This window comes from Haplochromis burtoni, unplaced genomic scaffold, assembly GCF_018398535.1.
Source record: "Haplochromis burtoni strain Fernald_Lab_line unplaced genomic scaffold, NCSU_Asbu1 Contig_3, whole genome shotgun sequence".
NCBI classification, from domain to species: domain Eukaryota; kingdom Metazoa; phylum Chordata; class Actinopteri; order Cichliformes; family Cichlidae; genus Haplochromis; species Haplochromis burtoni.
Genome location: NW_024582364.1, coordinates 5,095,471 through 5,118,215, shown reverse-complemented (window position 1 = coordinate 5,118,215; position 22,745 = coordinate 5,095,471). Strand labels below are relative to the sequence as shown.

The 22,745-nt window shown below is 43.1% G+C and overlaps 1 protein-coding gene across 6 annotated transcripts in view; it reads right to left on the bottom strand.

The window, feature by feature from the left end:
- mib1 (MIB E3 ubiquitin protein ligase 1) overlaps window positions 1–22,745 on the bottom strand; it is a 57,659-nt gene that overhangs the window by 8,211 nt on the left and 26,703 nt on the right. For all 6 annotated transcript variants that reach the window (XM_005912536.3, XM_014332113.2, XM_005912539.3 and 3 more), the window contains exons 13-15: window positions 2,662–2,794; window positions 1,268–1,354; window positions 641–799 (exon numbers count right to left, since the gene is read on the bottom strand). In XM_005912536.3, the coding sequence (XP_005912598.1) occupies window positions 641–799; window positions 1,268–1,354; window positions 2,662–2,794 (379 nt within the window). The remainder of the gene's footprint in view (window positions 1–640; window positions 800–1,267; window positions 1,355–2,661; window positions 2,795–22,745) is intronic.

Genomic DNA, 22,745 nt, shown 5'->3' with positions numbered 1-22,745 from the left:
CGACAGAATACCTTTGGGGTGAATTAGAGCGGAGACTGTGAGTCAGGCCTTCCCGTTCAACATCAGTGTCTGACCTTACAAATGTGCTTCTGGAATAATGGTCAAAAATTCCCATAAACACAACCCTAAACTCCTAAACTGTTACAGCTGCAAAGGGTGGGCGGACATCATATGTGGACTAAGAATGGGATGCCACTTAAGTTCATATGCGTGTGAAGCCAGACGAGCGAATACTTTTGGCAGCATAGTGTAAGCTGCATATGTTACAGAGTCACTAGTAGCAGAAAAACAGTGGCTGGTGACCAAACTCGTTAACGAGCCATATTACTGTGCACTGCCTTCCTGGCTTAATATATTTGGGAATGTCTAAATGAATCAGAACATCAGAACAGAATCATATAATAAGATGGCATTCCTAAAATTACTAAGTCAGCCTTTACTGCAGTATGCCAGCATTGTTCATTATTACTGAGCTACAGTAAAAAATTCTAAAAACCTAAAGTTGTATATCAGTAAACACAGATACACAGAAACAAACATTTGTTTTATTTTTATGTATGGCCACCTCCTTAAGAATCCCTGACACACGTAAAATGTGATATAGGATGAACAGCGAGGTTAATAATAGATGCACATGTACCGTGTTCTTGGAAGGTTCCCAGGGCTCCACTTTGCTGACATCTTGCATATCTTGGAGCTGCCGCAATTGGGACAGCGTGTGGTGACGCAGTGCCTCGTGAAGCGGCGTGTCCCCATCCTTGTCCTGCACGTCGAGCTTGGCCTCTGCCCGCACCAGCAACTGTTAAAGAGAAACACATAAACAAAGAGTTGCACAAGCCGACAGCGGAGGGAAACTCGCAGCCGCCGTGAAACAACTTTAATTTAATGCTACAATGCAAATGCCACATCTTGATTTATAAGGTTGCCGGCTGCTCACAATGAACTGCTTCAGCATTGTGCTACCCAATTATAGAGTGCATTTTTTTGTGAGTCCACAAGGTGGCAACGTGGCAATCTCAATCCGATGCTACGCTAACACACTCTAACCAGCCTTAGAGAGCCTTTTTCCCTCCCCTCTGAAGCAGGACTTTGTTCAACTGCAGGACATCCAACCGTATAAATTAAATGTGGAGCTGCACCAATGTTTTTCTACTCCCCTTTGTGCACAGTGTAAAAAGACCGACTGAGAGATGACTAAAGACACAATGCTCACTAAGTAAGGCAAGAAAGAGAGGGAGAACAAATGAGAAAAAGAGGAACCACTAACCCGAACTATCTGGGTGTGCTGGCGCTCCACTGCCAAGTGTAATGCAGTCTGCTGGTTGACATTCTGAATGTCTAAGCTGGCGTTGCCCTGGGTGGTGGGAACAAGAGGGAAGCAAAAAAGCTTAATATACACAAGGGCAACAAACATGTTGTGCACACAGAGATGATAGACAAGTAATGAAATAAGAGAAATAAAAACAGGAAAAAAGAAAACATTTTATATTTAATTCCTTTGCACTTGAAAGACTGCAGCATTTTTATTTGCCGTGACAGAACGTTGTTTCCTTTAGCCCTGCCGACCAACAAAGTATCACCCGGGAAGCTGGTGGGGGGAGAGAGGAAAAAAAAGGCATCCTACAATAACGCTGCATGTGATTGTCATTTCCAATTGCAAACACCTCAGCTGAGGAGATGTGGAGGGAAGATAAGTATTGTGATCAGGCAGCGTGTGAAATCCCAAAGTAATAAGACTGGCTGACTGGCTGGCTTGCTGGCTGGCTGGGAAACTGCAGTGCACCTTGTACTGTGGTGCAGTTTTTGAATAGAAAGCTGAGCCATCACTGCGAACAAGCCCAATGCAGGAACTTGGGGAGGAAAAAGCTGTCCCTGCTGAAAGGTAGCTTGCACTGCGAACACTGATGCACTGGAATGTTGCAGCAATGTTACTGCCTTGCACCATATCCTCATTAACCCAGTTCCTGCTTGATCAGGTGACTTTTGCTGTAAACCCGTGTGCGAGTTAGTCTCCAAGGAGCTAAACCTGCAATCTCGGTGAGGAAAAGAAAAAAAAGAAAAGAGCATGAACTTATGATTGCAGGAGGAGGAGGATATGATGGCCCAGCAGCACTAAAGAATACTCCTGGAGGACCAGCGAAGTGTATGGATTCAATAAAAAAAGAAAAAAAGAGGCATGTATAGGAGCTTCAACTGGTCTACAGCTTGCAGGCTGCAGGGGAGTGCAGTGAAAGCTGCTTTAATGGTCTGTAGGCAGGTAAAGCTAAGAGTGCAGGTTGCTTCAATGCTTTGGGATAATTGTGAAATGTAAATTTTTTGTATTATGCTTTACACAGATGACTGTTTAAATGCGTTTTTCATTCACACGTCTCACAAGGGTCTGACAAAACAGAAATCCCCATGCCGTAGACTGCATTTCAGCGGTCTACGGAGGCAGGATAGATTCAAGATTCAAATCTACTTTCTGAAATTTTCATGGAACTACAGCATTGGCGTCAAACACTCCCCAACATCTGGGTATCTAGGTAGATACACAGGGAGCATGCTTCTGCTGCGCTTTTAAAGTGATAATGGTGCCTCTGTAGACATGCTGTTATAAAGTATGTATTACAGAAATAGCTGCCAGGTTAAGTGATTAAGCATGCATTCAAATGTTGCTACCTGGTGCACCAAAAGCTCAGCCACCTCCACGTGGTTGTTGAGGGCGGCCAGGTGCAGTGCAGTATAACCGTCGTCCTTCTTCTCGTCTACGATCCAAGGCCTCGGCAGTTTGGATAACAGCACACGCATGGCACTGCACAGAGGAGGAGGAGGAGGAAGACAAGGGAGGGAGAGAAGTCAGTGCTTTGCTAGATTCTGGGCTTTGGTGCATGAGAAGACAAAAAATCCTTCAAAAAGTCAGGACAATCAAGTTATTTTGGTATAAATTTTCTGATGTAATCAAAAACCTATCTATGACTCTCAGTCACTGTGCCGTACACGTCACAGTGACTGTGCCACTTATACACAGCACACTCCAATACACAGCTTTTCTTTTTGCAGCAAGGCATATCCCATTTTCACACATGGCGACAAGAATACTAAATCAACTTAGGGAGGAGTTGCTTTACCAAGCACAGTGTTATTTACATCAAGCTTTGAGCAGTGCAAGTGCTGCGTCTTATCTGAGAGTGTCCGTCCCCCCTACAGACTCTTGATTTAAAAAGGGCGGTCACATTTCCCTTGATGATGCGCAAAAGCGCATATCATTGGAAGGCAACTTGGTAATCAAGATTTAGCTGCATTCACTCAGGTCTCCTCCTGGGGAAGAAACCGACGAGGTGGGAAGGGAGAAACATCTATTGTTTAAACAGAGCTGTTAAACAGAAGTGGTCCCGTGTGTCGACAAGAACCGGTTCAGTGTCACTGAAGGTCATTTAGAGGATGTGTGCCACATAGACATGTGGCTGCAAAGGCAAATGTATGAGAGGAGTCACAGTGTCAGAGGAGGGATGAAAAGAAAAAAAAAGAAAGAAAGAAAAGAAAGGCCGACAGTGTCATTAAAGAAAGACAGAACGGCACATACATATTTCCATTGTTTATTAACTACAAAGGCACGAGAACATTAAAGTCAGAGAATGGAAATCTACGCTGAAGTCAAAATATGTAGATTTTACTTAAAAAGTTGTAATTAACAGTGTTGTAATTAAATGTCTTAGTGGCCTTCTTCCAATTAAACAAAGCAGAATTCACAGTATGGCAGTTTTACTTAAATATGTATTTCACCTCATTCATTATCTCTCTGTTCTTGACCCTAACTTCGTTCCTGCTCTAGCCCATGGGCATACAGAAGAGAGAAATACTAAATGCTCAAATGAGACACATTCCCGCTTTTAATGTGCAAACAGTGCATCAACTCACTTTGTTCACATACAAAGAAATATAAAACAACATTTAGAAAAGCACATCCCTGAACTCTTCTTGTATCTTCTCTGTAGATAGGTACACAGTGTACCTTCAGGCACCATTAAGGCAGCAGCAGCAGTGCTGGGGGGAACACTTCTGACCTTGTTTAACCCTGAATACGCATGCAGGGCATTTCTTTAAAATGCGACAAAAAAGAAACGGCCAGTTCGGCTCTGGCTCTTTGATACAACTGACCAGCGTGCACTGGGGTGCTTAAGATAAGCAGGATCTCAAACAGTAAAATGAGGCAGTGGGTTTGGGCACAGGGCAGGAAAGGCCACAGTCGACACTGGTCAGTGAAAATGCTCAACTGTTCGAAATAAAACTATAATCTAGCAAGCTTTTGGTCTAAATGGGAACAGGATGGCTGGCTCTCTGCGGGTGCTTTTTTGCTAAACCTATAGCTCGCCTCCCTCCCACTGGAATAATGAAAGAGAGCATCATCAGCACACCCTCTTGAGGAAAGCAGAGAGGCACGGGGCAGGCAGTCAGCACCTCTGTACGGACAGAGATTCAGGGCTGGCGTACTGCTGCAGTGATGAACAGCGCAGCACACTGATCCCAGTCTCCCTTGCTCTTTTGCTCACTCTCTCTCTCTCCCTCTCATTGCACAGACCCACACACACACACACACACCTGCATTGCTTGCAGCCATCTTCAACCACTTAATGCAGAGGAGCACTGCTTAAATGTGATAGCAACCGCACCCATTCTGCCTAATCTCACATTCATAACGTGTCCCCTTTGTTACAAAGACGTATTTGCTTACATACTGTAGATTTTACATCTCATAGGGGACTTCTAAAGGAATTTCATCCGTGGCCCACCCGCTGGGTAGGAGTTGAGGCTTAAACAAGCAAATCATTCAAGAAAAGATTTTGCCACATAAGGTTATCGCCTGAAGCTGCAACGCAAAACTTGTTCCCAGTGGTTCAAAACAACACTCGTTTAGCCTTGGCGAAGAATTGGCTACATAGGGACACGCTGCATTTTTTTTAAACCACAAGTTCCCACCAGAATAAAGGGCAAAACTGTCCCACATGAAGCCCCCGTTCTTACCAATTTTCTCACTCCTACTGGCAGAACATTCGCACATCTGGATTGGCTGGAAATATCCACCATCTATGGAAAAACCGGCCAATGAACGCACACCGGCTTTAATACAAGGGCACAGTGGCGCCTTCTAGCGTCCGAATCACGCGCTTGAGCACTGAGGCAGGTGTTCGCTGGCGTAAGGAGCCACTCCAATATAAGTCTAGATTGACAGGCTCCCCTGCCACGCTGGGTGAAATGGGCAGACATTAATATTAATGCCCCATACTAGCACTGCTGCAATGCAGTTAAGCTATTTGCTGTAAAAGCAGAAAAAAAGACTGAATTAAGAACTGAGAAATAAATTTAAGTTGTGTTTTTATCTCTGGGGTGAGTGGTGTTAGCTGCAACTGAGGGGAGTATAGGAGAAACTGCGTGTTAGCTGATGAGGTCGGACGTTGAGAGGAAGAAAAGAGGAGAAAAGAGCGATTCTGACCAGCCCAGGCTGCAGAGGTTTTACTGAGCAGAAGAATGACTTGACCTGGGAGCTAACATTCACATAATTGAGATAACTGATGACTGAACCTTATAAAATAATGCTAGGGTGAATATGGAAAAGGGTATGCTAGCATATAGGGGATAAGGGGGTACGTCATGAAACTGGGTCACCCTGTGAGAGATCTCAAAGAGCCCCTCAGGAACGCCACACTGGGTCTTGTTGTCTTTGGCTGCTATTTGTCATTGACTGTGACTCTGATGCCCTCAGCTTTGTGTGTGTTGGCATTTGTCATTGCATGTAAGACAGTGTGTGTGCTCGCAATTGCTGGTGTGAGTGTGAGGGTCGACAGGGCCCTTCTGCTGCCCTCGCCTGGCTGACAGCCATCTGTGTGGTGGTCAGTAGCCGTTATTACAACAGGAAGTGAGAGTCAGGGGACAATAACGTGGGTAGGACAGGGCAGAACAGGAACAGTCAACATCCAGTCTAAGATTAATGGCTGCGCACAAACATATGGTTACTCTGATGTGGGAGACGTGTTTGGCATACCGTCACTCGTTAAATAAGGCTTCGAGCCTAAGAAAAAGATCCCAATTCTGCATCGGAAATGAGTCACCAAAAGGTGCCACCTGCTTCAAGAAAATAAAATTGCTTTATGCAGCCATTAATGAAAATGCTCAGTCTCGCAAATCTTACAGTGTTTATATGGTTGAAACGTACAGATCCAAAGAATATGGCTGCAAAAACCCAGTACCTTCACCAAAGCTTCTGTATCAAAGGTAATTCTTGGCCTTAAAATAAAATCCCAGCAAAAACTCTTCTTCTGCAAAGCTTCCAACAGTTTCAGGGACACAAATAGATCTGTTTTTATCCATATCAGGTAAAGGAAATTTAATGGATTGTATGACAACGGAGCAAACTGCACCTGCCAATCAAGACCATGTAATACAGCTGTAAAGCGTTTGGAAAAAGCAGATAAGCAAACCTTTGGCTCAATGTATTTTGTCAAAAAAAAAAAAAAAAAAAAAATGTTATTTGCCCAGCCTTTTTTAAACCGCCTCAACAGAGCTGAACTGGTAGCATTCCTTTCTACCTTACAGTAGGATTCTTTCCCCCTCCCAGGTCCTTCTTGGAACAGCCTTTCCAGAAGAGGCAAGTTCAGACGATACATGAGGTGTCAGCTCATTGAGGACTGGATCAATATATTCCGGTCCTTTGAAATAGTGGACCCACTACCTGACAAATCATTCACAGCTGCAGCACACTACCGCTGAAATGGAAAACCCACTTCTCCCCTTCCCACTCCGAGCAGGGAGGTGCTCTTCATCATGTGTGAGGCTCGATCCCCCCAACTCACCAGCAGCTGGTAGGGGGAAGAGTCATAAAACCGCTTCAGTGATGTTAAAACATGCTTACCGAAGGAGACTGCTTGACTGGTATGCTGCATGCTTCTAATGCCTTGTGTGTGTGCACATATGTGCGCAACTTCAATTACAGTAATTCAAGTAGCTGATATTCTTAATGCAAATATAACCCTCAGAGTTCATCGCGGGCACTGCCACACCCCTAGATGCAATTAGTTACAAGTTCACTTTGTCATGACCATCCCACAGGTATGTGCCATCCTGCTGTGGACAGAGTAAATAAACACAAGTAGCGTCCAGACCAGCAGTGCAGCAGAGAGCTGGGGACAAGAACCTAACTGGCTCCGCTCGATAAAAAAAGCTTTCATTACCATGCCGTGAAGAGAATAATTTTCCCCACAATGTGACCTTCCCCTGCCTGCCTCTACCTGAGGCCCCTGAGTGAGCATGCTTTTATTACGGACTATTTGCATAAACCAGGAAGGAAAGGGGTGCATTTCTCTGATGTTTTGATTATCGCTATAGTATTGCCGCTGCCTTGAAGGTTGTCCAGGAGACAAGAGATGCATTTTGAAACATCTCCAATTCAGTTTTCTGTCCATTTGGGCAGTAGGTGTGGTCTATAAAGGCTTAGCTTTAATTAGCCGTAAATCACCTGGTGATACGGAGTGCCCTGATTCATGGCAAGTCATGAAAAAGGAAAAAAAAAAAAAAAAAGGGACAGCAAGACAGTCAGAGAAGCCCAATGGCGCGTTAATATCCCATTGGTTCGAGATGACCCAATTATTTTCCCATGCTCCTCTTCCTTTGCACTTCATTCTCCTCAGCACCTTGAAAAAGCCTCATTTTCATTGCTGCACAAGCCATAATAGTCATAATACACATCCTTTTACTTAACAAGGGAAGAATGACATAAAAGAAGGAGCAAGGACATGCAGATTATATTAGACTAAAGAGACATCTAAATCATACTTACACTTACCAGAGAATGGCTCAATAACATCATTACTTATAAAACATCTATATAATTATTGAACACCACTTTTCCCCCTTATAGGGTTGGATAGACCGGGACTAGTGCAAGTATTTTGACAGCAGGGAGAAAAAAAAATGTATATTAACCCACTGAAAGGTTTAAAAAAAGATTAATTAATTCCACTTAATGTGAAAAAAATGACACAAATGTAAATGTTACTAAAACCATGCGTTAGTAAAACAAAGAAATAAATTGGAATATTCTGGAAAACAACTTGGAGCCATAATTTGTCCAAAATATGAAGGAAAAATATGATCTTGGTAAGCATGACTTCCTGTGATAGCCCTCAATGGAAGCAAATTATATCATTTAAATGAATAAAGCATATAAGGGAAGTGCAATGAGAATTAGACCATGATTTTATTATGGATTGTTAATGAATACTAAAAATTCAACCGCATCTATAAAGGGAAGCTGGGAAAAAGAACTCAATATTGAAATATAAAAGAGTGACTGGCAAATCACATGGAAGAACCCCCAACCCACTAATTTTTGGACGTGGAGGGAATTTTGCAGAAATAATGTAATTATATGTTTACTTTAATCCTGCCTGTGATAAAGCAAAAACCCTCAAGTAAAAAGTGTGCTGGAGAGAGAATGCATCCATAAATGGTAGCACTTGGAGAAACATCAGAATAGCTAAAACAAATCGCACAGTATGCATAATGGTAAAAAAAAAAAAGAAAAAAAAAGAATTAAATATGTTTCTCTAACTTTTCTGTACCTTATGTAATTTTACAAATAGCCCCATTCTGCAAAGGAATAAATGACTGGTGAAAATATTAGAAGTGGCTTGCTAAAAGTCTATAAAATGGAAATGATGTCAGCCTGACCCCTCAAACCTGGGTCTGTAGAAAAAGTCACAAGTAGGGTGCAATATGGTGAAGAAAGGACTCGACGATGAGGATTCAATAACCAAACCCTTTGACATGTCATTGGATCTATAATTCTGTTTAAAACAGAAGCTACTTTCAGCTGCTCCCTTATTCACAAGGGGTCGCCACACCAGGAAGCGCCACATGTTTAATTTGGCAGAATTTTGCCCTTCTTTGAGCAACCCCAGAGGGATTTGTGTCTTCTCCTGAGATTGAACCAGGGATCTTTCAGTTCTTAAGCGAATGTATAAACCATTACATTTTCAATCCTAAAACTGATTTGGGAATGATAATACCATTGCACTGCACCAGAAGAATCTTATACCATCTATGAAAAGCATGGTGTTAGTATCATGTTTTTGGGCCTGTTTTACTACATGTAGGATAGGATGGTGCATCATCCTCAATATTTTCCACAGTAAATAGTCTAATATACTCTAATATTTTTATTTCATTTGGTTTACTGGCTTCTCTACTTTTAGTAAAGTGATTGTATTTTTTTAAAGGATTTAGTGAATATGGAAATCCAGGATGGTACATATGTTTTAAACAAGTATAACAGTCAATGCTGATATTTGGACAATATATTGGTGCATCGCTAACATAGTTGGTTATATTGACATAGAAGTATAATAAACCTTGAAAGCAACAACTTTCTCTTGCTTGTGTTAGGCCTCAATCACACAGGCTTGCAGATTGATTGGAGCCCCATCTGGGATCTGGTCAGTGGTTGCCAAGGGCCCTTCCCTTTCTGTGTCATGCCACCACATCACTGCCATTTGAATGCTTCTCAAATGTTTAGGCTAAAGCTCTTTCACTCAGCAGCATCTACACTGCACAATCTGTGAGGCCAGTGTTTCATTCCCGATTAACAATTATTTTGCTGTGACTGAGATACTGGTCATGCTTTAATCATAAAGCTTATTTCACACTTATTTTAGAACCAAAACTAGACATACTCCTGCTTGGTAAAATTAACTACAAGCCTTTCCAGATATACGCTCAAAGCAGTAAATAGAAGCGAGTGACTGGCTACGAGTTCTGCAGAGCGGTGGGGAATTCGGCCACTCTGCAAGTCCTTCGATCGACAGCCACTCATCAGCCGGCCACTGTCACTGTATGGGAGGACAGTCTGAGAGGCCCCTATGATCTACAGGCTCAGGGAAAATCTAGCAACTTAAATCACTCCTGACTCCCGACCCCACCTCCCACCTTTTTATGCCTACAACCATGTCACAAATACATAAGCCCCACATTTCCACTGAAACACTCATTTCTCTATGGTTTAAGCTGTATTAGTGGAAACCTGACAGCATCCCCCCTCAAGCATGATGGCAAAATGATGACAACGCACCATCAATTTTTCTACCACAGTAATTGGCAGAGCAGATCCAAAGTGACACAAACAAACTGCAGTGCTGCAGCAGATGAGTCTGACTTCTTCGGCATTTTTACTTATAGGCACATAAGCAGAAGACGACGCTGTGGCTGAAGGAGGAGTTTGGTAATTACAATCTATTGTTTGCAGTGGAAAATAATGGGGATCAAAGGACATTGTATCAGCTACTGCCTTCCCTAAGCACTGAGACAACAGGCCATATGTTCCACAGCAGCACAGAAAATGTCTAACAGCCAACTTGTTAATGGAGGGGAAATAGAGCTTATATCAATGTACTGTACATTACACACATACAGCACGGAAACGTCAACAGATTCCCCATAGATCCAGACTCATGATTCATTGCACAGATACTGCAATGAAGGTTTTCCACAGCAATTTTCCACATAGGCTACTCTGCCTAATCCCAATAATGTTGTTTTTTTTCCCCTCCACAAAATGAAAGCCAATTTTCTTGAGCATGCAAGCATCACGCGAGTATCCACACAGCCACATGCACAAACACACCAGGAGACATAAACTAACAGAACTTCTTATCCTGTCTGACCTGTCGTGCTGCATTTACATGGAGCCATTGACTTCAGTGTCCATACGGGTTACCAAGGTAACATGGCCTGCATTATTCAACAGCTAAGCTTCGTTTTGATCTGAACACTGACCTGAATGTGTCCCTCAGAGTACATTAAGATTACGAATACCCACCGAAAAAAAGGAAAAAGAAAAAAAAAGAAAGAAAATGAATACCTTAACTGGACATAGAAAGCTAAACAAAGACAAAGCACGTTTAACCACACATAATAATTACATCTCTCTCAGAGACTGATACTCAGTACTGCTCAGGGATATGAATTTGAATCCTAAAAAATACTCTTGTGACATTCCCAACCACAATCTAGGATGATGATAATGATATTCACTGTATGATACTAGTAGAATTTTGATAAATGACAAAATGTAAGAAATTCAAAATATTTGGTTATCTGTATAACTCTGGCTCTCTGAAAACCTCACTCAGTTATCTGAGGGCAGGAAGATATTAACATAAATTAACCCAATGCCCTATTAAACAGTAAAAAAGGGCAATTAGGAGCTGCATCAAAAATTTTATATCAGTTTACTTTGCTGATGCTTCACCTCTCTACCAAGTTTTATGAAATTTGACTTAAAAGTAAGTTTTTGTGTAAAAAAAACCAAACAAAACAAAACGCAGCGATATATATGTATAAAGTAGAACTGACTGAAGAAATACCTGACAGCAAGTAACTAGCTGCATAAAATGTTACATAACAGCAAATTTTCTTCAGTTTTGTGTGGCGTGAAACTGTATTTAGCAATATTGAACTGTTACAGCAATGTTTTACACTAAACTACGAAACAAGCAGCAAAGCTCAATGTTTCCTAAAAACACAAACCAATGTGAAACACTGGTGTTAAAGTGTCACCTAATGCACAAATAAATTCTAAAACGTATTCCAATACATCAAATAAATAGATAAACTACACTAGTTTTTTAAGTGGTGGAGACAATATTAAAGATGTCTGACAGCTGCGCTGTGAAAGTATATCACCTTGCTCTGTCATATTTATTACCTGCATTGCTGAGGCACTTAAAGTGCCACAAATATATCCTGCTCTTTCTAGGTTTGGCAAGTGGGCAAAAAAAGGGGGAAAAATGCCATCAGTTAGTACAATGGCTTCACAATGCAAGCATTTCTCTTTGCATGCTATAGTCACTTTCCCAAAAGCTCTTTATGTCCTTGAGTCCCTTCCGTATGGGCTGTACCTCTCCCTCACTCCTTCCCTCCCTCCATCCCTCATTTCTTCTCTTCCCCCTCTATCCATCCATCCATGCCTCCCTCCCTCCGCTACCCCCAACCCTCCCTCTCCCTGCATGTGCTATAGCAACATAGCAGCCAGGACTCAATGTTTCAGCATGCCACAGGACAGACAGAGCATTACAGCATGGCTGAGCTTATCTATTGGCTCAGAGCCACTGTTGGCCCAACCCTAGGAGGAAGTGTGGGCGTTCTGATTGGTCATAGGGGGATTGGGGCTTGTATCAGCGTGTCCTCTGGCTGATCTGTTGGAGTGGTCCCAGCTCATAGAGAGGTGGACAATTGAGGGACTTTTCAAGTAACTCACAGTGCATGCTGCAGCAAAGTGGTACCCAGGCTCACTGCATGAACCAGTCACTGCACTACATCTTTGATGGTTTCTCACTCCAGTGACTTAACTATTGAATAGGATACAGCGACACAATGCAGAGCCTATATGAACAACCAGGGGAATAAAATAAAACAAAGGCCTAAATAATTACAAAATACAGGAGCACCAGCTTAAATCAAGGTGCGCAGTGTGCATGGTGTGGATTTCTAGGTTTATGTTGAAATATCGCAGTCTTGATTTATCTTTTAATGAACTGTAGCTGCCCACCTGGAAATAGGTTCATTTCCACCAACATCCCACAAGCAGGAATGATCTAATATTACTGTGTACATTGGATTGAACATGGCAAACGGCAGATAAAACTGAAAAGACTAACAGATGCGTCACTGTGTCTGAGGAAGATCACTAATTTTGACCAAATTATATGACGTTCATGACAGTCTGCAAAGTTTGTGACAAAGTTTTCACACTGTTCTCAAACGCTAAATCATCTTTGTGTCTATAGAAGCTCTCTTGAGTCAGGATAAAAACAATCTTTAAAATCAGAAAGTCAAACTGTTGTTAGGTTAGGGCAAGCACAACAATAAAACCCATGCAGAGTGCATGGGTTGTTTGCATCCTTCCTTCTATTAAAAAAAAAAAAAAAGAAGATCATAAGCTATAAATTGAGGATGAGAAAATGGCTGTGGATCACAGGCATTTGTGCGACGGTATCTGTGGAGTTTGTGAGTCACTTATTGGTAAAAAAAAAAAAAAAAGTGGCACCAGTAAGCCACGGTAAAATATCAGAGAGGCAGAGGAACTTCCCCTGCAGTGAGGCTGAAGGGAACAATGGGCAACTGGATCAGAGAAGCTGACTGCCACTGGCTTCCCCCTCCAGCACCCAGGTAGGTTGGCCCTATTCATAAATCACTTTTATTCCTCCAGGCGCTCAACAGCCTCACCTCTTCAAATGATGCACTGTGTAAAGGGAAAAGGAGGCAGGCGGGTGTGGGGGGACAGGATACAAAAGCGGGGAGCTTTGGGAGGAGGCAGAAGAGAGGTGCTGATGGTGAAGTACGTCGAAATTAAGATGGTTAAAATCGTAAACATCTTTACTCTGTTTAACCGCTTTCTCTAAACTAAATCAGTATTTTTATCCACCTGAAAACTGAGCTTTCACAAAGACATCCCCAGAGGGTGTAAATCTGGAAAGGGCCAGTGCAGTGTAACAGTGTGGATACGCTAAACAGAACTTTCACATAGTAATGACTTAAAATAAGTCCAGTAACGATCAGGGGATGAGTGCCAGAGTGGACTGATGAAGAAAGTCTTGAATCTCCTCCAAAATGTTCTCTCAGGTTATTTCCCAGCCAAATTTTTTCCAAATTTCAAAAGATACCATCAATGTTTTCTGTTATGATGCCGCTGCGTGTCCTATGGTCGTTGTAGCGTGACCTTTTTTGGGGGGCAATAGTACCAAACGGAGGACAATTAGGGAATTAGGGTAGAGGTGAGGGAGAGGGAGGATTTACAGGACAAGTGAAGCCAAAGCCAACTTTGTATAAAATTGGCAAAGATTTTTTGCATACCTGAGAAAGAGACGAATGGACAACCCAAAAACGTAATTCCTCTGGACACGGCTGTCGCTGTCACTTTCACGGAGGTTTATGCCTCCGTGAAAACACTAATGTGGATGCAAATCATCCTGTATTTGGACAGCTTAATATAGACATAACCACAGGGAAGGCCCAGGCTCATGGAAAATGAGCATGAAGATGTACTTAAAAAACACAAATTGAACTTATTAAAAGCACCTTTAATCCCTATATAATGTTCTCTGGTGGGAAGGTACACAGAAAGGTGAAATTAAGATATACTGAAAGACTGAACAAAAACTTCCAGGCCAGCTTGAAGCTCAGCGAAAAAACAGATGTTACACCATCAAAACAAACCAGAATTCCCAGTGCAAAACTTCCCAATCCAAGAGGAAACCTGCCTCTCACTTAGGTAAACTGATAAATGAGCTCTCGTAGGGACTGACCATCATAAGAACAAACCTAAAATACATAACGCTTATTAAGAGACATTTATTCCACAACCATGTGAAAAAGACTCGTCCTACTGCAAAAGGCTATTTTTCTTGTAAGTAATGGTCACAGATGCTTGCAGTAAATTTTGGAATACACTGCTGAATATAAAGTTTTACATACAAAACCTACAATTGTACACACAGCAGTTTTGCAAGCATGTCTGTAGTCAGTGCAATCAATGCTGTTGCTATGTGGGGGGGGGCACTTTTACAGACCCCCTCGTTGTAAAGGAATGCTAAACAACCAGCAACCATGCGAAACCCTCTTCCTAGCAGTACATTACAAACACTTTGTGATATACCCTGTGAAGCTGGAATCCCACTAGGTGCAAAAGCTCTTCCTAACACCAACTGGAAAGAAGGATCCATCCATCCACAATTTTCTTCTGCTTATCCAATTCAGGGTCGTGAAGTACATAAAAGTCCAGTCAAAAATTCTCAACCCTTTGAAATCTGAACTATAATAAAATTGCCAGAAAATTGAAAATGGAGTGTTTATTGAACTGACAAGTAAAAAAAAAAAAAGAATTTGCATATATGAGTTTTAATTTGTATCATATTTGCAACACGCAGACTTTTTTTGTTTTTGCAATTTATTGCTTGAAAATATATTTTACTATTTATTTAGAGTTTTCTTTTGGGAGGGTAGGGCATATCACACTGATGATGCAGAAGTCTCAAAAACTGGCAAATACTCATGTATTAAATGTGACAGACTAGGAATTAACGAGTTAACTGCAGGTCTTACTTTGCCAGTTGTGCTAAATCATCATCCCACCATGGCCCTCAACTATCCCTTAGTTATGCTGCTACAGGCTCAGGCAGCTGGGGGCCTTTTCATACTTTTCCATGCTCGCCTATTTTCTCTTCTCTTTCTCTTCACCCTCAAGCGGTCTCTGCAGGCGGCTTAGCCCGGTTCTGTCAAATATCTCTTCCTATTAAAAGCAAGTTCTTCGTTCCCACAAACGCCAAGTACTTGCTCATAGAGGACCAATTGATTACTGAGGTTCTCTCTTATTTTAGGTTCTTTACTTCATAGTTTAAAGGATTTTCCGATGACTGCTGTAGTGAACTGAAGTGAACTGAGGCTTTCATGAGGCCTAGTCAGTACTGCGCTATAACGATATACTTGACCTAACATTGTTGTTGTACTTTAATATCACTTTTTTTTTTTAAAGGAAGAAAAAAAATATAAAATATAAAAAATATAAAGTTCACACCTTTATTTTTGTACTATTTAAAAAGATTAATTTATAGAAGAAACACAGAAAAACATTAAAATATTTTACTTATTCTTTGTGCAAATGTCTTATCAGATGTAATCAAATGTTGCATTTGTTTAACACAAGTGCTGAAGTTTTTTTTTTTTAAAGTGGAGATATGTCCTAACCGGTAATCATGAAGAGAACAAGCGCACCCACCCCTTCATCCAGTGAAACAAAGCACATCCATTAGTAGACCCTTTTCTTATTGATCGATTAACTGCTCAGCTAAACATTCAGCCCTGTGCTATTCATCATGGAGGGAAGATATAAGCCATGCCGCAGAGTTTCGGGGCAGGAGGGATGTCGGGATGTAATTGAGATTAAACTGGTGGGTTGGGTAGCTGGAACAGGCAGAGAGGAGACCCAAAGGAGGGGGATACACATAACACACAAGGGCATCCTCAGCGGAGTTTGTTAGAAGCCACAAAAACCTTAACCAACTTAGGGGAGAGAATAAAAACACAAGCCCAGACGTGCATGAACGGTAAGTGCATTAACTGTGTGTAAATTTAAACAGAGTACATAAAAAGGCTGAAATTACCATTTATTCAATTTGAAGTGGTTTGCAAACAGAGAGACTGTGGGACAGTCATTTATCTAGCTGCAATTCCCAGCCTTGATTGGCCTTGTATGGTCAAGTTCTGAGCTTGAAATCCATTTTAGCCAGCAAAATGGTCATTTCTTTTAATTGAAAAGCTATCATTTGCAGTGCCAATACATTACTTACACTACACACTTAAATCTATGCAGAATTATCTCCACAATGAAAAGGGTCTGAGATGTAACTAAGGGACTGAGCTTCTTAAAAAGCTTATCAAATAAAGGACTAGCAAACTGCGTGAAATTTTTCCACCTCATGAGAAGACAATGAAATACAAAAACATTAGCTTTCTTAACATTCGGTTTTTTGCTGTTAAAATGCAGGCGAGGAGAGTAATAGGACTCGTGGAGGTACCAGTGGGAGGCTAGAATCTGGAAGTTTAAAACAGAGAAGAACAGAGAGTAAAAAGAGCGAGGGCACTGAGGACGGTGCTTTCGTACAGTATAGATGTGCACCATGATGAGACCAACTAATTAAATAGATTCTTCTGTGGTCGCGCCTCGGGAAAGCTTGAAAAAGACACTTGAAAATTAATGAGAGCTCAAAAAAAAAAAAAAAAAAAAAAAGGAAAGAAAGAAAGCAGCACAAACTTTTCAGAGCCTCAGAGGTAAGGGTTCCACTTGTCTTCTTGCACTGCCAGGAATGTTACATATAAATATATAAATAGATAAACAACGATATTTCCTGTTGTCTAATCTCTGCGCTACACAGTCAGCCTTACTCCTCCGAATTTTGCAGTTATTCTAAGTATAGCGGTGAGAAGACAGACGCTGAACCATAGTCAGCTTGCTCTACATCTATTTTTAAAAAAAAGAAAGAAAAAAAAAATGATAAAGAGTGTGGGTGGGTCAAAAGGACACAGGGAAGTGAGGGGGTGGTATCAGAGGAGGCGGTGGTGGTAAGGATGTAAAGCAGGGGAAGGGGAAGGTTTCAAGAATACAAAAGTGGAAGCACGGGAGACCACTTTATTTGGAGCTACTAAAAATAGCGCAGCAAATGGTAGCAGGGGCTAGCTGGACTAACGCGCCTCTCTCTCCCTTCAGGCCCGTGGAATCGATAGGCTGGGAGCTGGAGGGGAGGCTTCCCGGAGCCTGCAGCCAACAGTTGCTGAGGGGGGGATATGGAGAGAGTGGAGAGGAGAGAAGAGTGGAGCGGGAACTATTTTTTGCACTGCTTGACTAAATATGGTCAGGGAGGTGGTGAGACAAGACACAGGAGCAGCCCGGCAAAACGGGGCCAAGACATGTTTCGAATGCTTCTCTTCCCACAAAGTGCTAACCGTTTAGCGTAGCCCTCCACGACGTGGAGCCACTGGTCAGTTGGCCCCTTGCCCCCAACTTGCTGCCAGTGTGTTCTTCCTCCTAACTGCAGCAGCATCTCAATTTGATCCACTCGCCACACAAAGGTGACCCTTGCAATGCACTGGAATGTATACGCTGTGATATTGCAACATCCTCCACCTCTCGTCTCCGACAATGCTAATCGAACTTGCATGGATCACAAGCAACTATTAAAAGTACAGCTGTCTTCTACCGCAGAGACACAGCCTGCTGCTCTTCTTCTTCTTTCAATTTTTTATTTATTTTTGTAAATACCTCCATCCCATTTCCGCTTTCAAACATTCAGCAAACTCCCCTCATCTAACCTGCTGTGTGTAAAGTTCCACTGAATAATAAAAGCGCATTTTAGGAGCAGAATAAAGCTCTGGGGCTGCGCTTGTGTCGATGGAATAAGAAAAAGGAAGGGTGGGAGTACGGTTGGTACACTTTCTGCCTCATCCACCGATCAGGGCATCCTCCCAGCTCTTCCCCCTCAGAATGCACATGATGGAGAGAAGAGTGCTGCAGTTTTTTTTTCACTCCACCCCTCCTTTTCTCCCTCTTCTCCCCTTTTTTTTCTTCCTCTCAAATAGCATCTCTTCATGTCAGCTCTACGTCTTCCTCCTCTAAAGGTATGACTTGTGTTTGTGTGGGAATGTGTGTGCATGTGTGTATGCCCGCTGCTCCCCCCTCCCTGACTCTGGCACTCAACCCGCCCCGCCAACACCCCTCCTCCTCCCCCCAATCATAGAAGCTGATTCAGCGAGTCAGGCGTGCACCCGGCACACACGATGGCTGCAGCAGCTGGAGCGCTCTCTAGGTCATTATGGCTCTCTTCACTACGGGAAGAAGGAAGAGAGGAAAGGGGAAGAGAGGAGGAGCGGCTCAGATAAGAAACTGATCTGACAGGTAATATATGCTCTTCCATCGCTTTTGGACGGAGTTTACCCCTGACGGGCCTTGATGTCTCCCCCCGTCCTGTCTCTCTTTGCGCTCTCTTCTTCGGATGCAATCAGTTATTAACCGCATGGTTTGCCTGTGAGACGCGTAGTCGAAAGGGGGAGAGGACTGTGCTGTTCTGCAGCAGCAGCAGCAGCAGCACTGGGACAGAACTTAACCAGAGAACACCTTTGGGCTTTTTTCCCCTCCCCTTCTCCTTCTCTTGTTCTTCTTGTCATTAGAAAAAGGGAGGAAAAAAATCAAGGCTTTGTAAAAAGAAAAAGTACGGAGAGGAAGAGGAAGAGGATGCAGGAAGAGGTGAAACAGGGCTGGGGAGTTGCTGTGGTCCACATGGATTTTAGCCCTTTTTTTCCTCCCCCCACCACACTCTCCACTCTATCTCTCTCATCTTTTTCTTTCTCTCTCCCTCCCTCCCTTCCTCGTCTTGCTCTCTCTCCCTCTCTTGTGTTCCTGGCACTGGCCGGACATGCTGCAGCAGCACAGCTCTTTGGCTCATTAGGCTTCATGGTTGCAGCCCTGCCGCTACCTAATGACGGACTCGTTAACTCAGACCTGCATTGGTGTGGAGACGTTTCCTTATCCACACTTCGCCCTCTGCATCCGACACCTTCCAAGATCCTTTTTTTTTTTTGTCTTCATGACTAAAGGATACTAAATTGCTGGGACTTTTGAAGTGTCTTTTGTTGTCTTTTTGGTTCCTGTTTTTGTTTTTTGATGTTTTTTCTTTTTTTAATACCAATTGTTAACTAAACAGAGGGCGGGGGTAGTCACTGCCTTTCTTAATTGATAGGAGGTAAGTTTGAGGATGCGTCGCACTCTTTGAGACAAAGGTTGACCGGCTGAGGCGGAAGAGTGGAATTGTGACCAGAGGAATGACGAAGCATCAGAATAATGAACAGCGGGCAGGTCATGAGTTCTGAACAGGAGGAAAAGCGGATTGACAGCACACAGCTGTGAGAAGTGTATTAACACAGATGTGGGAGGAAGGAGGGGGAATGGTGGGCGGGGATATTGGGCAGCAATGGCTGGCTGAGTAGATGTGTGTCACTGGCTGAACCCAGAGCACTTAGGGTAGTAACCCAGTTTCTTCTCTCTCCCCCTCTCTCTCTCTTTTTGAAGCAGATTGGTGTAGGTTAGGTAGGGCATGCAGGGCACACAATACTGCAGTGCTATCGCCAAAACCAGAACAGACACAACAACCACTGGGCTAATTTGCTGGTTCACGTCTCCCCAACCTCCACCGTGCCCTGTGTAGGAAGGAATTTCACTCCCTCTCACTCTCTCTCGGGCAGCTGTGACATTTCCCAAGCAGGACGTCACACCTTTAGGACCAGGCTCATCCACCTGCCCAACCCCATCTCCGTGCTGAGAACAACAGTCACCTCCACTTACACCTACCCTCATTACTATTCTAAACGCTTCAACTGCAAAAACATTGCACCACGTTTCCCATTTATTCAGTCCTCCTTGGCCACCTTAGTCTCCAAATTCACACCTAAGCTGCTCTCCCCTAATCCATTTTTTGTTGCATCCACTGCCTCAGCATTCAGCCTGCCGGCTAGCTTAGTGTGGTTGGAGGCAGTGTCGACTTGTGGAATGTGCTGGTCCGGGGCAAAGATTCATTAGAGACTTGCTGTACAATTCTCACCACCATGCAAATGGTTATTGATCTGGTCCACCCGGCAATAAAACAGCTGGTTCCACTGTAAACACAGACAAGTGAGGTTTGATCAGAGGGAAAGGGAGACGCAAGAACAGTCTATGTGTGGTAAAGGGAATGATTAACAGAGAGAGGGGAGAGAGAGAGAGGGAGGGAGAAAGAGAGGTGGCGATGACAGTGTGTGTGTGTGTGTGTGTGTGTGTGTGCGTGTGCGTGTGCTGCGGGGGGGTGGGACCAGGACCAATCCACAAGTGCTGAGTGGGCATTAGCGCCTTCATGTGGCCTATGGCCTGCCTCTGTGCCTAAAGCCCAAATCCTGCTCACAATAGCTTCCTGTTCAACTTGGATCACCCTCATTTTCAAACATCAGCAAGCGCTCCAGTTAGCCACTGGGGACGTTGCTGACACCAGAGAGACAAGGGACAGGAGAGAGAGGGGGGACGGTACATATCGGTCCGTGAGAGGTGGTTAAAGGGGGAAAGGACACCAAAAGCGGGGCGGGAGGTGTAATAAGAGAACGAAATGATGGTGTGGAGGAGAGGAAGCGAGGGTCTAGTGGGTGGAGAGAAGTGATATGTTTAGTATGTCAGCGGGACCGCTCAGCTTATAGGTGCACCCCTGCTCCCAGGACACCGCAAATGATCGTCATACGAGAGCGAGCGCACCTTACAACACTTTTTTTTCCTTTCCCCCCCCAAGGAGAAAACTCTTATCTACTCTGCTGCTTTTTTTTTTTTTTTTTTTTTAAACCTCCAACCACTTAAAATCTACCTCCTCGACATTTTTCCTGGACAGAGAAAAAGGCCACCTTTTGACTGCCTTAAAAAAAAGAAAGGAAAAAAAAAGCTGTATTCCTCCCTCTGAGCCTCCTGGTTTCTCCCAGTTGCCTGGAGGACAGCAGGGGTCACTGGGACAGTCGACTATGGTATGGACTCTAAAACTTCTGTTATGTTCAGGGGCGGGGGGACTGGCTGTTCAGCCTTACATGGCAACCAAAAGGAAAGCCTTGAGTGTTGAACTGAATTTACACTCAAAGTCACCTTACAGTGCAGACTACCATACTTGGGAGAGAAAGAACGGTGAGGAAAAATGTTCTGCTCCTAACTTCCTGACCTTGGAAAGAGGTGAGAAAATTTCATATCTAAGATTACCTCCTTGGTGCACATACTTCTTTATGTACCCATATGAACATATGATAGCTATGGAATGTAAAGAAGTATGTATTCTTGGTGAGGTTCGAGCCCTCGTTCTGGAAAACTGATGTGCAGCACTGTCACAGGATACGTTTATGCTTTGTGTCAGATGGTGAAAAGAAAAACAGCAAACAAAGGTAAAAGCAAGGCAGGAAAAGAGTGAATTAATCTAAGTGGTGAGGCTCATACATTAGCTATACTGTCTCTGGGCAGTCTCACTGCAGCAATACTCGCTGTAGGGAAGTTTCTGCTTTCTCAAACTGGCTGACTTGGCCAATAAAAATCTCTCATCCAAGATACGTTAACAATTCATTTGACAATTACTTGGCATAAAATGATTGCAACCGTGTTTTAGGCTCTGACAGCAACCTACACCAGCTATGAGCAGCTACCTTGTGAGAGTGTCATATGAACAGAGCTTCCTTTCATTATTGAGTGATTTTGCTGCATTACAGCCCTTGAAATTCAGCCAGCTGCAACTTAGCACCAACTTCAGCAAGCGGTATGCTAGAGCTGTTGGACCATTAATACCATAAGCTTTTCCAGTGCTGCAGCACAGTTCAAGTGGGGAAAGAAAGCAAGGTGAATTGAACCAGCAGCCTGCCACGGTTGCTGGCTGTTTAAAAATAAATAATAATAATTATAAAACAACTAAACGGGAAAAAAAAAATGGAAGAGCGGTAAATTGTTGCTGAGAAGGCAGAATGAACTGTGGCCGCTATTGCTGCTGTCACAACCCGGCTCTAACCTATTGCTGTAACATATAGCTTCCGAGTTGACAACCTTGTGTGTTTAACTATGGCCACCCTTTCTTTATGCTAGTGCCCTTATCGACATCCCCACCCCACATCAACCCCGCTGCCCCGTTCTCCCCTCCCTTTCTCTGATTTCTGTGCTCTTTGTTCACGTTTGCTATGCTTGCCAAATGCTTTGCTGGGCTGCATGGCAGCCAGATTAGACCATCAAAAAGTGACAATGCAGGATCAGGGTCAACTCTGGCCTGTCAGCTGATTCCAATTGTCAACTGTTTCAAACAAATAAAGGCAACAGAACATAGGCAGAAGCGCAGTGACAGAAATGAAGCGAGGAGGGGAAAGAGGGAGGCGGGGAGTCGTTTGCATGGAGAGCTATTCATATCTAACACTCTCACCTATTCTGACCCCCGCTGCAGCCCGTGTCTGGATCATATATAAGGCTTGTACCAATTTTAGCACAGATTTACCACCCTTTAACCCACTTTAATATACACAATTCTCCCAAATTTGGCTCCAGATTAATAAAAAAGGAGCACATGAAAGATATATTAATTATAAAAACAAGTGTGTTAAAGGAAGTGAAGAAATATCAAACCAAGTTCAGTGGC